Below are 15614 nucleotides of genomic sequence, written 5' to 3'. Positions count from 1 at the left end.
AAAAAACATTAATAAAAAATCTTACTGGCTAAATTTTTTTTAATGGTACTGTGTATTTAAAAGTGCAATATTCCAGACCTCCAGCAGGTAGCGTATTGAGTAAGGCAGCAGATTTTTGACAGTGACAGCTGGGTGCAGGTGGATGACATAAGCAGGGTCCCAGTCCCCTTCCCCGTGGCTGGCGATGTGGCTGAGGTCATCAGGCACGGCCAGTGTGTTCACCACCAGTGGCAGGAAGCTGCTGTCTATGGCAGGACACTGCAGGACTGCTTGAACCTCTGAGCTCACGTGCACCTGTTCCTTCCATGAGATGCATGTGGATGATGCGCGATACAGATCTTCTAATGGACCAACAGGCAGCAAGAAAAGCTGACTCCTAATGGAATACATATAGTGGAGAATGTTATAATATAAAGCACAAAAAACACAGGCAATGCAATTTACAGAATAGTGCAGATTTACCCCAAAAAAAACATTTAGTTCTGATCTGCTTAGCATGGACAATGGAATTTTAGCATTGAACTTTAAGATACCGAACCTAAAGGTAGAGGGATATATTTACAACCTGACGGGTCGGCTTTTATTACTTTATGTATATTCTGTGATGGGCTGTGGGCTAAATGTGCTTGCTGTATGTGCATAGCCTACATATGATAGTATTTTGACCAGCTGAGAACTTATGAAGAGCTTATAAATTGTGTAAAGGAGTCAAACCAGTGGCACGAAGTGCTATGTCACACGCACAAACGAAGATCTGCTGTGAGGAGACGTGGTTCTGATGCCTGTAACGAACTGTGATTAGCAACATTGCGACTATGACAAGAAAGAAAAACAGGTATGCTTAAGCATTCTGTCCTTTTTAGGGTTGTATCTTGTTACCTGATATCCTGTTTTTGGTTTGTTTACATGTCTTTCATCCATGTTGCATTCGTATTTTACTCTAACCGCACCAAGGTTCATTTGGAAGTGGACCGAGACCCATTTTTTTCAGCAGTCTCAGTCCGCTTGTTTGGTGTGCACATGGGTTCAGATGGCAGTGTTCAAATGAACCGCACTAACAGAGCAATCACACCCCAGGTGTGATTAATCGAACCAAACATGCCAAGTGTGAACACACCCTAAATCTAGTAAGTTGCATCTCTTTTTCTTGTCATAAATGTAATTTGATTAATATTCTCTAATTGGCGATTTCATCTGTAAATGTTTTCTAAAGGCCTCTAGTTCATTAAAACAATATGCTTGACACCCTTGGTAAAGTGACTGAATTGTAAATATGCATGATATGTAGTCAAAGACCTTCTTTACAGTTTTAAATTCAAATGCACTGAAACAAGGCAATTCCACTTCTCAGTCCATACCTGTAAGCTTCTAGGGGAACATGACACTCCTTCTCAGGCTCAGCAACCCCTACATTCACCATCACTCCAAGTTCAGAAGAGTACTTCAGAATGGCAAAAGGCACTGAGAAATGGTTCTTTATCTGTTAACACATAATTAACATACAGTTCAAGTACAAAACATCAATGTCACCGTGATTTTAATAAGGTCATTTTCATGAGGGAGTATTTCTTTATCCAGACAGGTGGACAGATGTATGCTCTCTGCAGGCAAAGTGAGCAGACAAACCTGTAGGGGGGACCGTACTGTGATGACCTTGTTGCCCTCGCTGGCATCAATCTGAAGCAGTACAGACACAGCTTCCATTTGCATGGGTCCTCTGACATTATACAGTCTGCGGCCAGGCTTACCCAACGGGATATTTGAAATCTCACTGTAACCTGAGGGAACTACACAGAGGACATTTAACATTAGGATTAGGGTATTGCATTAAACTATATTTCATGAACTACAAATGATTAGACTATAGCTCAAATATTATTGATAACAGAAAAAAAGGGAACTATAACAAACTGAATAACAAGATCTAATTTCCTTTATGTTTATATGGGTATGTCAAGTAAAAAAATTTGAGAAGTAGTAATAGCTTTTTGGTTTATATTTTTTGGCTAGTTGAGTCTTCTAAAAATCAACTACGACAGGCTTTTGGGCATCATAGACATGCTTGAACTTTCTAAGTGCATATTATAATGCTATCTAGGTAGGCAGCTAACTAGGATTTGAAACGCAACCAAAGGCATTTGTACAGTTTATAAGGTGTATATTATCCATGTTACTGACCTATGCTGAGATTGAATAAGCAGCTTTCCTGCCTCTGCAGGGCAGACTGTCGTGATGAACGCTCAAAGGATGAATGCTCTAAATCCACACTTTTATCCACAGGCAATTCGTGCAGTTTACCCGGTGAGGATGAGTCAACCAAACGCAGGTTAGCGCTGTGCTGAACAATGAGAGGAATGCCTAATGCATTGCGAATGGTGAAGGGGGATTTCTCCTTGAGAGAATGGTCAAAAGTGGAGGCTGTGCTCTCGGAGAACGCCTGACAAGAGAGAAATGTATGAGCAAATTAAATTTTTTTCCAGAACTGCATGTACAGCATACACTACCGTTCAAAAGTGTGGGTTGGTAAACTTCTTTATGTTTCTGAAAATCTTTTATGCTTAACAAGTATGCATTTATTTAACAAAAATACATTAAAATAGAAATATTGTGAAATATTAATGCATTTTAACTACTTAAAATGTAATTATTTCAGTCTTCACTGTCACACTGATTTTCTGTTCAAGAAACATTTCTTATTATTACTAATGTTGAAAACATTTGTGCTACTTAATATTTCTATAGAAACCATGATACCTTTTTTACATGATTCTGAGATGAATGAAAAGTTCAAAAGAACATTTATTTGAAATGGAAATCTTTTGAAACATTATAAAGAATTTGTCACTTTTTGTTTACCTTCGCCAGGTTGTTGAAGACATTGAGGCAGCACTTGGACACTGTGATGTTCATGGTGTCTTTGGAACATATGTCGATGGCTGTGCGGGGGTCTGGCAACATAATAAAATCCTCCCCAGGAACTGGACTTTTATCTCGAACGGGGTTATTCTTCATCTACACACAGAAACGCACAAATAATCAGTAACCGAACAACCTGCAAGATTTTCAACAGAGTGAAAATGTGGATTCACATTTATAAGCAGAAGAAAAGAAAAAAAAAAGTGAGATTCTACTTGCGTTTAATTTGAGCTTCCACCTCTGTTTCCCATTGTCCACTCTCTCAAGCAGTGGTTCCCATACTGCATGAGTCTCGTTGAAGTAATTCACCTCCAGTGTCATATCTGCAGAGACACTGAGCAATGACGACCAGTTCTGAGCAGTACCGGTGAACACTGATTCTGCAAGCAGCAAGGGAACGGTCCGATGCCCCAAGCCTGACTCCAATGTGACCTGCACCACCTTCACGCTCATCCTAAAACTCTCTCCGTCCTTACTGCAGTCCACATCCTTGAAGCTCTCAGTGACCTCAGAGGCCGTGTCCACACCAAGGAACCAGTAGTTTGCATTAGCGACTTTTATTAAAGACCAGAGACTGTTCAGGTCATCGGAAGTCTGCTGTGAAGGCTCTTCTTTAGGTTTGGGCGCCATGGCTGCTGTGATGGTAATGACAGTGTTAAGAATGATAGGAGAGATCTGAAACAGCAAGACGGAGAAACAGCATTTTAGTTTAACACAGATTAGCAAATATCAAAATGATATGTAATGAAAACATAATATGATTGCATAATACTGTATAAATGTACACAGAAAAATAGTCCAGATAAACTTAACATCCAGTAACAGAATCCTTGTACACACACAAAAAAAGAAAAAGGGACAGTCTTTTACAGTTTAGGGAGCAAATACACTAGCGTGCAAAAGTTTGGGGTCAGTACGATTTTTTAATACATTTTCTTTAGAAATTAATACTTTTATTTAGCAAGGACACATTCAATTGATTAACTGTGAAGGTAAAGACATTTCTATTGTAGCAAAAACAGTATCACAGTTTCCACAAAAATATTAAAGTGCAAAAATGTTTTTAACATTGTTAAAAAGAAATGTCTTTTTGAGCTACAAATCAGTATATCAGAATGATTTCTGATAGATCATGCGACACTGAAGACTGGAGTAAAAATCATCAAAATATTACAGTTTAACTGTATTTTTCATCAAATAAATGGAGCCTTGGTAAGACTTCTTTCAAAAACATTTAAAAAAAACTACCAATCTCACAGTTTTGAACGTTAATGTATATGTTCCTCTAGATATTTCACAAGATATCAATATGGTAAGAACACTCACTTTTACTATGACCTCCTCTACAGTTACTGAACCAGTTAATGGGGCATTGGTTGGCATTTTGGTCTCAAGTTCAACAGAGCATGGTCTCAGCACCTGCAGTAAATACAAATTTATAGTTTGCTAAATATTATGGATAGACAATTGCAGTTCCGTAACATGCAATATATTTTTGATGCACCTCTTGAAAAAAAACAATAGAGTTAAAATAAAGTTTTAAAATAAAGTTAAAACAGATAATACATTAGCAAACATCAGTAAACATACGGTGGTCACAGCTTTGTCACCCTCTGCCCTGATGAAGGGGCAGGCAAGCACTTTGAGGCTTTTGACATTGGCCTTCATGGCCTGGCCAGTGTCTTCAAAGAGCAGGCTAAAATCACACTGGAATGAGGCCACCAGTGCAGGAGCGTCAGCCTTCATCAGATTAGCCACAAACACAACCTCTGGGTCCACCACAACTGCTCGCAGTTTTGTTCTCGGAGACGGAGCTGATGATAGATCAAATATTACATTTAAAAAATCATTAAAAAAATTGCTTCTGAAAGTTTCCATAATTTTAACCAATGACTATCGGCAAATTTTCCATGATTTACATTTATTTTTATTTATAGACATTGTACTCACAATTATTATTTCTAGCCAAAAAACACTTTAAAACTTTTTTTTTAAAACTTCTTTTTTAAATACAGTATATCACTGAATTTAACTATTTTCATGACCATGAATATTTTATTAATTTCCATGACTTTTCCAGGTAATCTGGAAATCACATTCCCTGACATTTCCTTGTTTTCCAGGACTGTGAGACACAAACATTAGTTTTGCAGTTCAGTTTGATGCTGCAGGTGGCACAAAAATGACAAACTTAAAGGGTTACTTCAGCAATTAGCATTAAGCTTTGAATCAGTAGAAATCCATAGTATATTTGAATGATCGTGCTCCCTGACTACAGCCAGTAGAAGGAGCTAGTTCTGCATGTTTTCAACCTGCCCATGGGATCGCACTCACAGCTCTCGGCTCGGGCAGCTGCGGGAATTCATGTAAACAGAGCGCTGCGTAGCAAAGTGAGCGTTTCAACTTTTCAAATTAATTCCTAAGAAAGTTAAGCTTCCAAAGACATGATCTGAAAACGTGGCAGAATTATCTTAGCTCTTCGCTCTTGTGATGAATGTAATCTGACTCCTGCTGCGTTTGTGCCGTGACACTCGCTCGGCTCACTCACATTATATTGAACAGACATGTTCAGTTTTTATTTGTAGTGTCTGTTCTCTAACTGAACTAAATGATTTTATGAAAATGAACTGAATGGTAGGGTCATAGCCTGCAGTGGGACAGTGATCCAGTAGCAATGGCTTTGGGAGTGGCCTTTTGTAGGGCAGCGAAGCAAGTGCATTCTGGGAGTTGTTGTCTTTCATCCACCTAATGCAGATATACATTTTCTTGCTTTTCGCCGTCTACAAGGCACCTAATTAAAAAGAAAAAATCTCTTTTCCCTTCCTATTCTAGTTTTGAGTAATATCCAAATCTTTGTATTTAGGGCACTTTTTTGCATTTCTTCACCTCTTCATGACAGATCGCTTTCTGTACTCCTCAGTTGCAAGTCGCTTTGGATAAAAGCGTCTACTAAATGCATAAATGTAAATGTAAATGTAAATGTAGACTCTAATTGTTCTTTTCAGTGTAAACCTACAATATACTAGCTTTTATAACTGGCAATATAACACCTTGCATTTAACATGCAATAGCTAATTTTTCCAGTAGTAGCATTCACACCTGCTTTAGGGTCACACTGGATTTTGGGTTCGGAGACATATTTGAGCGGCAGCTGACTGGTTTTGTCTTGCTGTGTAGGTGAACTGGTAGGCAGGGCTTGCACAAAAAAGTCAGCAACAGCCAACAGGAACTCCACGCTAGCACACAGATAGAGCTTCTGCAGCACAGCCACAACAGAGCGCTCATCCACACTCTGAGAGTATGTCACATCAATCATGGGCTCTGTTGTCTCCTCATCACGCCTTCCCAGCATCCTATATGGGAAAAATAATACTTGTACACTCAATACTTGAGTGACCAAACCAGAGGAATGAGACCTAGAAACAGGACTGTACACGAAGTAGATGCTTATTTCTTCTGAAATGCTCCCTGTAGGTTAATCATTTTTAAGTAGTCACATAAAAAAGGGTTCTTAGTTTGTAATGAAGTGTTTGAAAGTGTTCATATAAAGAAAAAATATGAAAAAAGAAAACAAGCTTCTTTTTTTTACTTCAATTGTTTTTAGTCTCTTATGCTCACCAAGGATTTATGTTTTTATTTATTTTTTCATTTAAATATACAGTTTTCAATTTCAATATATTTTAAAATGTAATTTATTCACATTATCCTTTCAAAAACATTACAAAAAAAATTATCCAGTTTGACCAGTAGTACATATATTGTAAATTGTAAATAATACCTAATTTTATAACAAACAATTATGAAATTATATATTATTATGTGTAAATCACCTGGATGTGACTCTTTTAATGCCGCTCCTTCTGTCATCCAGCGTGCATGTGGTGAGGATGGTTGAAACCTCCATGTTGCCATTACTAAACATTTTGCCTGAAGTCACCAATTTACGCAACATAAATTCACCCAAACACAACTGCTCCTGATGTACAGAGGGCTAGAGAAAGAAAGACAGAGAAGGAGATAAAATGTTCCCTTTCTTTCTCAAAGTACTTTAACTGTAAAGAGTCACTGATCTGTTCACCAGTCTGTAAGCTTTATACACACCTGTACAGGGTCGTTACTGTAGAGTGTGAGACCAAGTGACTCAACATTAAAGCTGAATTTTACGCTCTCCAGAAGTTCTGTCTCCTTCAGTTTTTTTTCAGACAGCTTCTCCACAAGAACATCAGAGCCTACACATGAAACAAGGCCATCTATTGAGTTTTTCTCTATAAGCAAGATTATTAAACAAAACAGCTGTTTAACTGTCTTCTCTCACCAGTGGCCGTACGTGCTCTGACAAGCACACTCTCTTGTTTAAGGGCTGCGTCAGATTGAAGACTGGCCGCCTCCCCGATGTTCTCCATCAGAATCCGCAGCAGGACAGTTAAGTCATCTTGACACAGAGCCACCTAGAACATGTGAGATTCTTGATTAATTTTTCCACAATCACTCGTAATTTTATAATTACATATATTATATTAATTATAACCAGATCCCAGAATATATGGACTGGCCCAAACTATAATAACTAATAAAAATAGTAATTTGTGACTTTAAAAAGCAGAGTATACGTTCTAGCATCAGACCTTCATGGGCTTCAGATCTCCATCCACCTCTATGGCAGCCATCTTCTGGTACCATGATGCCGCCAGGTTACGTTTAACAGACAGAACCAGGTTGACTGGCTCTAACAGTTTTGAACTAGGCTGATTTGAGTCCTGCTCCATGGAAATTCTGATGATATTGAACAAAAGGATGTATGAGAGGACACATATAGAATTGTATAATGGACAACTAGAATGCTGGGATTGAAAATTCATGAAATTAATTCTGTTCAGTTAATTGTCAGATGTGTGAATGGACATATGCTGCATATAATTATACTTTGAAAAGTAAGTCTGAGAATCCTAGATAAGCTTCATGAAAATAGACTACCTGGACAGTTTTAGCTTAGTGAGCTCTATATCCATATTATCTATGACAGCAGGCAGTGGACGACCTTCCACTGGGAGCAGTGAGAAGCTGTTTCCCACAGTAATGAGACCCAGGTCCGCTTCCACAGCATTATAGGATGTGGAGGACTGAGGGATTATGATAAGGGGGGCCTTCAGTCTGATGTCCATGGCAAGTCTGAAGCTCTTCTGAGCAAAATCCCTCACACTGGAAGCTGCTTTCTCCGCAGCCTGAGCCGTGGCGGCACTGAGAGCCTCTTTAGCTTCCTGGAAGTTATTACTGAAATTCTATAGAGAGAGAAAGTAATGGTAAGATGGTGTGTTTGAATTAGCAGAGAGGCCATGTGTGTAATTTAAACTCACCAGCAACGACATGACAAATTTGTGAAGGTAGACCACTTGAATACAGCCCACATTGAGTTTCACTTTACCATCAACCTTTGAAGTGTCTGTATACCCAGCCCCCTCAGTGGCTTTGGGTGTTAGACTCATGCTGAAGCTGAACACCTCATCGCCTACGATGGAGATGGCCTAGAGAACCATAAATAACCAAAAATAAATATTGCAGTTCACTTTACTTTCACTTCAGCTGTACTTTATTTAAATAAAATCCAAATTAAAAACATAACATTGTAAATAAAATAATCAATCTGTCAAAATGACATCAAATGTCTGGCTAACTTGCCTTCTTGTGAATTGTTTTAGGATCCACATTGATGACAATGAAGTCACGCAGACGTGTGGACATGTGTGTCTGAGCTCCTTGCATTCGTAGAGAACCATCCAAACCTACAGGAGGAGCAGATATATAATCAACTACCAAACAAAACCAGCTTTAGAATAACCAAGTAATATATACAAGCAGACGATACGCAGAAAACAGCATTTGGAATTATTGCAAAAACTATACAATAATTCAAAATGATTAAAACAATTTCTGGCAAAATACTAAAAGTTAGTATATAATAGCATATGCATAATATTGTAATTACAATAATAATGATGTACCTGTATTAATGTATTATTGCACTGCAGTCGCAGTAATTCAGTACGTTTATAACAACATATATAGCATATGGTGTTTTTTAATTAAACTTTTTTGGGGGGATTCAAACCTTGAATCTTGATGTCTGCCATGTTGCTCTTCTGGTCACACACCAACACATTAAATGCACCAAGCTGCATATTCACCATCAGGTCAATGATGTCCCCATCAGAGGGAGAGCTCAGTGCAGCTAAAATAAAAAAAAACAATTCTTCATTACTTCATTCTTAAAATGTGTGAAAGAATTCAGTTTTTGTCAGTTTCAGTGAGTGTGTTTACTGGATTTAGCTGAGGTAGTTCTCATGTCGTCACTCTTTTTGCTTTCTCTCTCAGGTGAGGGCAGACTGCTGGTGGACAGGGCAGCAGACAGGAAGTCCATAGTAGAGAGAAGAGCCTCAGTGTGCAACATCAAGTCTAAGGAAGAGAATACCACCTAAAGACACACAAAGGCATGTTACACCCCCAATTTCCAAAACTGTATTTTATTGTACATTATTTACAGATACTTACGTTGATCTTTTGCTCAGTATTCTGGTAAACACTAGCAAAGTTGGGCCCATTTCGATCAGCCTAAAAAAGAGAGTAATCGAACAAGTTTAAGATTTCCATTCATGTGTCCTGAAAGCTCTCAACGACTGTTACTTGTTTGTCTTCAATAATAAAATTCTACTGTAATTCAAGGAATACATTAATAAATAATCCTATATAGGATTATATAGGCAAAACATTTAAATGTATAGGCTTAAAGGTGCCCAAGAATGATTACCCTTGGTTAATAATTAACCTTGCCATAGTTAAATAACAAAAGTACATGGACATCACATACAGTGAATCTCAAACACCATTGCCTTCTCCTTCATATGTAAATCTTGTTTGTGAAAAACACCATGGAAATACAGGCTATTTTCAACATAACACCAACTGTGATGCAATCACTGGGATCCTTAATATGTACGCCCCTAACATTTGCATGCCAGCCAATGTTCATTGTCAGGTGAAACTGCGCAGCCGAATCATCGAGAGTTCAGGTAAGCAAGCGTCACGCGAGGATAGCGATAACGGCAGATTATCTAAATAAATGTTATGATCCAGGCTGTGCTGGGGATGTGAGGACTTTTTATACCCTTCCCACCGATAAAAAAATGTCAACAGTCATGGTTGATGTTTATTTACAATCGGATACCGCAACAATTTAATTCAAAGTTGTTCATTTGCTCGGCCCATTTCACCACGGACCGTTTTTTATAACCTCGGACAATATGAAGCTTCGCTCAGCGTCTAAAACTGAAGAAAGGGCCGATTCCAACCATATTCCTGCAAGCAGTTAGTAGTGATTTTATCCACTTCTAGACTCTCAAACCCATTTCTGATTAAATTGAAAGTTTCTTAGTAAGACAACATTAACGATAATATCCCGTGTTGTCTAGATCTAACGCAAGATGCTAGTATTGGAAACCGCAAGTAGCACACATAACAGTTTGTCAAATGACAAAGGTTAATATTATTTCCTGCCAGTGTTGTCATAAAATACAACAGTAGATACGCATGTCGATCCCTTTTGACGGATTGAAATCTAAATTAGCCTATATTTCATCATCAACACATAAATCAGAAGCTAACTACGTTTACTACTACTGTTTGCTTACAGATCGCTCACTCGATCCTTGTAGCCAACGTCACCTTCACCATCTAAGTTGAAACGATAGTCATTTGACAAGGCTTCTAGTCAATTTGTTAAATAAATATAATTGTTTGAGAACTGAAGTATGATTATTTTGCAGCGGGTGAGTAGTAAACATGACACTGACTATTTTGAGTGGCTTCTACATTACTTTGTTTGGCTAAATAAATCAACTTTTTAATCAGTACTCTACTGTCAAACTGTAACGTTACTCGATGTGTTAGCTGTTATTTAGCCATGCAGTGAAACAGCCAATCAGAGCAGAACTTTGCATTAATATTCATGACCCTTCCAAATAAGGCAAAAACAGAGCATTACATCCTAGAGACAATTTCTAGTGTTGTAAATGGACCTGTACAACCATATCTGGACAATTTTTGAACTTAAATAAGTCACAGACAAATATTGACCAAAAAGTCACAAAATATTGTTTCAAATCATTCTAGAGCACCTTTAACAATATAGGATAACCAATATAGGCTTAACAATATAAGAGGCTTCTAACAATGTCTGTATAGGAAGTTTTATAATTAAAGCTAGTACTTATGTAATAATGCATAATGCAATGATTGAAATGCGTTCACATTTGTACATCAGAAAGAAACAGCTACCTTAAAATATTTGACTTCAAACAGATCTGCTCCTGACTCCACAAAGGAACTGATTATACAGAGCGGCTCTCCATTTGAATCTGAGAAAAAAAACAAGTTAAAATAAAATTATTCATTTGTATTATATATTTAAAATGTCTGTTTACAGGCTCACAAATATAAATTGATTCTACTAATTTATGAAATTGTGTTGCTTTGTACTGTGAGGTTTTTAAACCAAGCAATACAAACCAGGGAACTCTAGGCACTTCATGGAGATGGTTTTGATGTATGTTGTGGCCTCCATGTCATATTTTCGAACTTTAGTATCAATTCCAAGCTGAGCTACATGGAGAACCAAAAAGGGAGACTCTTGCCCATTTTTTGACTTTTTCAACTTCAGCATAACCTATAAGATACAGAATTCTCAGTACACACCAGATTCCTAGTCAACAAATCTGGAGTTATGACTCCAAGACAACTAAAAAAAAAAGAACTTAAGCAAACCTAAATTACCTCCTTGATTTCAAAATTGAGCAGCACATTAACAACATTCTCAGTAAAAGCACCATTGGCCAATGCAGGTTGAAGCCCTGTCCCCACAGGAAGAGTCTCTATCATTCCTTCATCTATAATAGCTTCATCTGTGGAGGAAAAGAAGGTAAAACTAAGCTTTCAAAGACAAACATTACTGATGTGAAGTTCAGTGAGAGACTAAACCTTTAGCAGAAGTTTTTGATCCCTCCACTGCAGCAATCCTGCTTCCCTCTCCAATGTTCTCTGCTAGGATTCTCGTGAGGACCCCAAAATCCTCCTGGCCAAGAGCCATCTATAGATGCCAGAAAAACACTAATCTTTAGTCTATAGTTCTCTCCAGGCAATCATTGGGTCCCTTTTTAGATTTTAGATTAAACCCTTTTTCGAAACTCACGTTCATTGACACAAGCACTCCTCTGACCTCCACTCCAGGAATTTTGTTGTACCAGGTGGCAGCCAAATTACGCTTGACTAAAAGCTCTAGATTTATGGGCTCCAGAATTTCAATATCTAGAGGAGCAGCATCGTGCTTCAGAACAGTCCTGGAGAAAGAAGATCAAATATAGAAGACTGAGAAAGTTAGGAGCTCTCTCGAAATCATCTTACTCAAACACACCCAGAAGATCAGTTGTTATTGTTAAAGTAAAACTATTCATTTTTTAATATAAATGAAATAAAAGCTGATATACAGTATACGCATGAACACATTTTTTTTTAACCAAAAAATGTTGTCTCGCCAGCTAACTTAATTAAATAAATTTATGTTGAAGCACTAAAATTACTAAAAAGAAAAAAGAAAAACAAATAAATATGAATAGAAATATAAAAACATATTTATTTGTTTTTCCTAATAGCATTAAAACTAAAATAAAAACTAAAAATATAAAACTTAAAAACTAATTTTAAATATATAATATGATATATATATAAAACTAAAAGCTAATTTTAAATATATATATATATATATACACACACACACACACACACACACACACGATAAATACTAGTTTTTATAGTTTTAGCAATAATATTATAGTAAATACTAATAGTTTGTTAATAATACTGAAATACAGCCACTGAGAATACAGTTTTGACAGAAAATAAAGACCTGAATAAGATTCACTATTCTTTAATTTGATTGTAAAATCTGCTTTAAATCACATAAATTAATTTTGAAAATCTCCAGCTTTCTTTGTTACCTAGATAGTTTGAGCTGTGTGAGTTTTACATCCATGGTCTCCAAAACTGCAGGCAATGGGAAGCCCTCAGCTGCCAGCAGTGAGAAGCTGTTTCCCACAGTAATGAGACCCAGGTCAACCACAAATGCATTATAGGATGTGGAGGACTGAGGGATTATGATAAGGGGGGCCTTCAGTCTGATGTCCATGGCAAGTCTGAAGCTCTTCAGAGCAAAATCCCTCACACTGGAAGCTGCTTTCTCCGCGGCCTGAGCCGTGGCGGCACTGAGAGCCTCTTTTGCTGTCTGGAAGTTATCCACAAACATCTATGGAAGACAACCAACAGCTTAGTGTGACAAGACAATTCAGTAGGAGTGAAGAAAGCTTTTTAAATGTAACAGCTTGAGATCCATAGTAGGGAAAATTCATGCAGGGATGTTCTTGTATTTTAAAACGCCTGAAAGCCAAATTTACAACGAAAAGTTGCAAATTCAACAGGGGTGGAAAAAGCAGTGCGTGTGAACTGGGGTGAAACTATATTTTTTTATAAGATAAAGTAGTAAAGTTGATAATTATATTGTTTGGGTATGGCAGGTGAGCTGTTTCTATTAAGCATGTAGAGAATGAAAAGTAGAACCGGTAAAATCAAGGCATCCATATCGTGCGAAATTCCATCTCAAATTTCAGTGATTTCTACTTCAGTATGCAGTATGACATACAGGCACACATGCAAATCCACACATTCACGATCAAGTCATTTAAATATGCTGCATCTTACAGCATGTAAAGAACACCATAGGGTGAATCTGCATAAATTAATGCCCACTTCTTTAACAATATATCACAGTTAGAAAAGGGATACCTCACAATTAAAACTAAGAAATTAAATGCTAATATACTCAATAACAAAAAACAGAATACAACATTAAAGCTCCAGTATGTACTCTCTGTAACATTAGCAGCAGCAAAAAGAATTCGATACCGAGAAAAGACATGGCATTTCTGACCTGTTTCCAAAAAATGGAAGATGGCGGAGTCCATAGTTTGTAAAAAACACTTGGAAACTGCATCTGTTTAGTTTAACTCTAATTACATTTTCATGAATATGCACCAGAGCTAAATATTTCTAAACAGTATTCCAGCTTTCAGAATATACATTTTCTATAATATTATTCTTTATTTTTTAACCAGTATTAATTATTAGTATGACCTTGCCACTAGAACAGTGGTTCTCAATCTTTTTGAGTTGAAGGCCCCTCAATATATTTGATATTTCTGCAGCAATTATAACAAAGCTGCTTTTTTTATTAATTAAAATAATATGTCAAAATATTTAAAATATATATTTTATTTATTAAATGAATAAACTAGTTAATTTTGTAAATCCAGAAGTTTCAAGAAATGTATGTTTTTTAAACATAGCAAAAACAGCAGTTATAGTAAAATATTTGGTTTTTATATACAGGTACAAAAATATATATTTTTATACATTTTTAAAAATAATTTTCTTTAATGAACTGTATTAATTTAAATACTTTTTAGTCATCCAGCCACTCCCTTAAAAGATTGCTGAGGCCCCCTAGTTGATAACCACTGCACTAGTCATAAACATTGCTGTAAATGTTGTTAACCTGGAATTAACGTTTCTATCTTGCAATGAAATTAAAGGTTTAATTATGTGCACAACAAATCCAGTACAGTTTAGTGGGGTGTAGATGTATTTCAATGTGTGCAGAGGTGCATTTGAAGTTAAGCTGCAAAGCAAAAGACTTTAATGCAGCATGCCCAAACCTGTACCTCATCAGCAGAGTACTGATAGCTAAAAGATTCCTGAAAAGAGGAAGACACAGTTAACACAAACTATGAGGAGGGAAAAAGGTGTGGGAGAAGGAAAAAAAGGGGAGGAGGGGGGGCATAAATGTCCAGACAATACAAAAAAAAATACAGACACTGTATTTTGTCCCTTACAACTATAAGTGACTTATCTATTGGCATTAACTTTAGATGAAAGAATAATACAGACGACAGCATTTGAGCACAGATATGAAAAGTAAGTGCATTTGCAGTAATTCTCACCAACAATGACATAAGGAACTTGTGCAAGTAGACGATCTGGATACAGCCAAGTCTCAAGATAACTTTCCCATCCACTTTGGAGGTGTCAGTGTAGCCTTCGCCTTCAGTGGCCCCAGGGTACAAGGTCATTTTAAAGCTGAACACCTCTTCTCCAACAATTGACACCGCCTGGTGGTATTCACACAAATATAACTGGAGCACAATCTTGGCATCTGCAAATGTGCCAAAAACAATAGGACTAATCTCTCACCTTCTTATGGATGGTCTTAGGATCCACATCAAGAACCACAATGTCACGCAGACGGGCAAAAACATCAGTTTCTTTGGCCTGCACCACCACCGATGCATCAATGCCTGACATAAATGAAAGTAGCATGTTTGGTTAACTTGCAGAAAATATTCTTATGGAAAAGAAAGTAAATAAATATATAATACAATGAGACTTCGATGTACAGACACTTTCGTTTTTTCTACCTTGGATCCGTATGTCAGCAATGTTGCTTCTGTCGTCGCAGACAGCCACTCTGAAGGAGCCAAGCACAGCGGACAGCTTAAAGTTCACAACACTAGAGTCCTTTGAACCCTTGGACACTAAGAAAA

The 15614-nt window shown here is 37.2% G+C and overlaps 1 protein-coding gene across 7 annotated transcripts in view; it reads right to left on the bottom strand.

The window, feature by feature from the left end:
• vps13c (vacuolar protein sorting 13 homolog C) overlaps positions 1–15614 on the bottom strand; it is a 64343-nt gene that overhangs the window by 18904 nt on the left and 29825 nt on the right. For 5 of the 7 annotated variants that reach the window (XM_067442325.1, XM_067442335.1, XM_067442351.1 and 2 more), the window contains 29 exons: positions 15489–15605; positions 15265–15368; positions 15015–15182; positions 14736–14768; positions 12960–13264; positions 12155–12302; positions 11944–12052; positions 11740–11867; positions 11476–11632; positions 11245–11324; positions 9463–9522; positions 9232–9385; positions 9023–9142; positions 8593–8696; positions 8271–8438; positions 7891–8195; positions 7542–7689; positions 7232–7364; positions 7018–7145; positions 6747–6907; positions 6016–6269; positions 4507–4730; positions 4243–4335; positions 3136–3591; positions 2857–3012; positions 2179–2437; positions 1627–1787; positions 1359–1480; positions 79–376 (listed from right to left, as the gene is read on the bottom strand). In XM_067442325.1, coding sequence (XP_067298426.1) covers positions 79–376; positions 1359–1480; positions 1627–1787; positions 2179–2437; positions 2857–3012; positions 3136–3591; positions 4243–4335; positions 4507–4730; positions 6016–6269; positions 6747–6907; positions 7018–7145; positions 7232–7364; positions 7542–7689; positions 7891–8195; positions 8271–8438; positions 8593–8696; positions 9023–9142; positions 9232–9385; positions 9463–9522; positions 11245–11324; positions 11476–11632; positions 11740–11867; positions 11944–12052; positions 12155–12302; positions 12960–13264; positions 14736–14768; positions 15015–15182; positions 15265–15368; positions 15489–15605 — 4853 coding nt within the window. The remainder of the gene's footprint in view (positions 1–78; positions 377–1358; positions 1481–1626; positions 1788–2178; positions 2438–2856; positions 3013–3135; positions 3592–4242; positions 4336–4506; positions 4731–6015; positions 6270–6746; positions 6908–7017; positions 7146–7231; positions 7365–7541; positions 7690–7890; positions 8196–8270; positions 8439–8592; positions 8697–9022; positions 9143–9231; positions 9386–9462; positions 9523–11244; positions 11325–11475; positions 11633–11739; positions 11868–11943; positions 12053–12154; positions 12303–12959; positions 13265–14735; positions 14769–15014; positions 15183–15264; positions 15369–15488; positions 15606–15614) is intronic. The other 2 variants (XM_067442367.1, XM_067442373.1) reach the window with 1 other exon arrangement.

Source organism: Pseudorasbora parva, chromosome 1, assembly GCF_024679245.1.
Source record: "Pseudorasbora parva isolate DD20220531a chromosome 1, ASM2467924v1, whole genome shotgun sequence".
Lineage (NCBI taxonomy): Eukaryota > Metazoa > Chordata > Actinopteri > Cypriniformes > Gobionidae > Pseudorasbora > Pseudorasbora parva.
The sequence above is the reverse complement of the archived record's forward strand: the minus strand, read 5'-3'. Positions and strand labels throughout refer to the sequence as shown.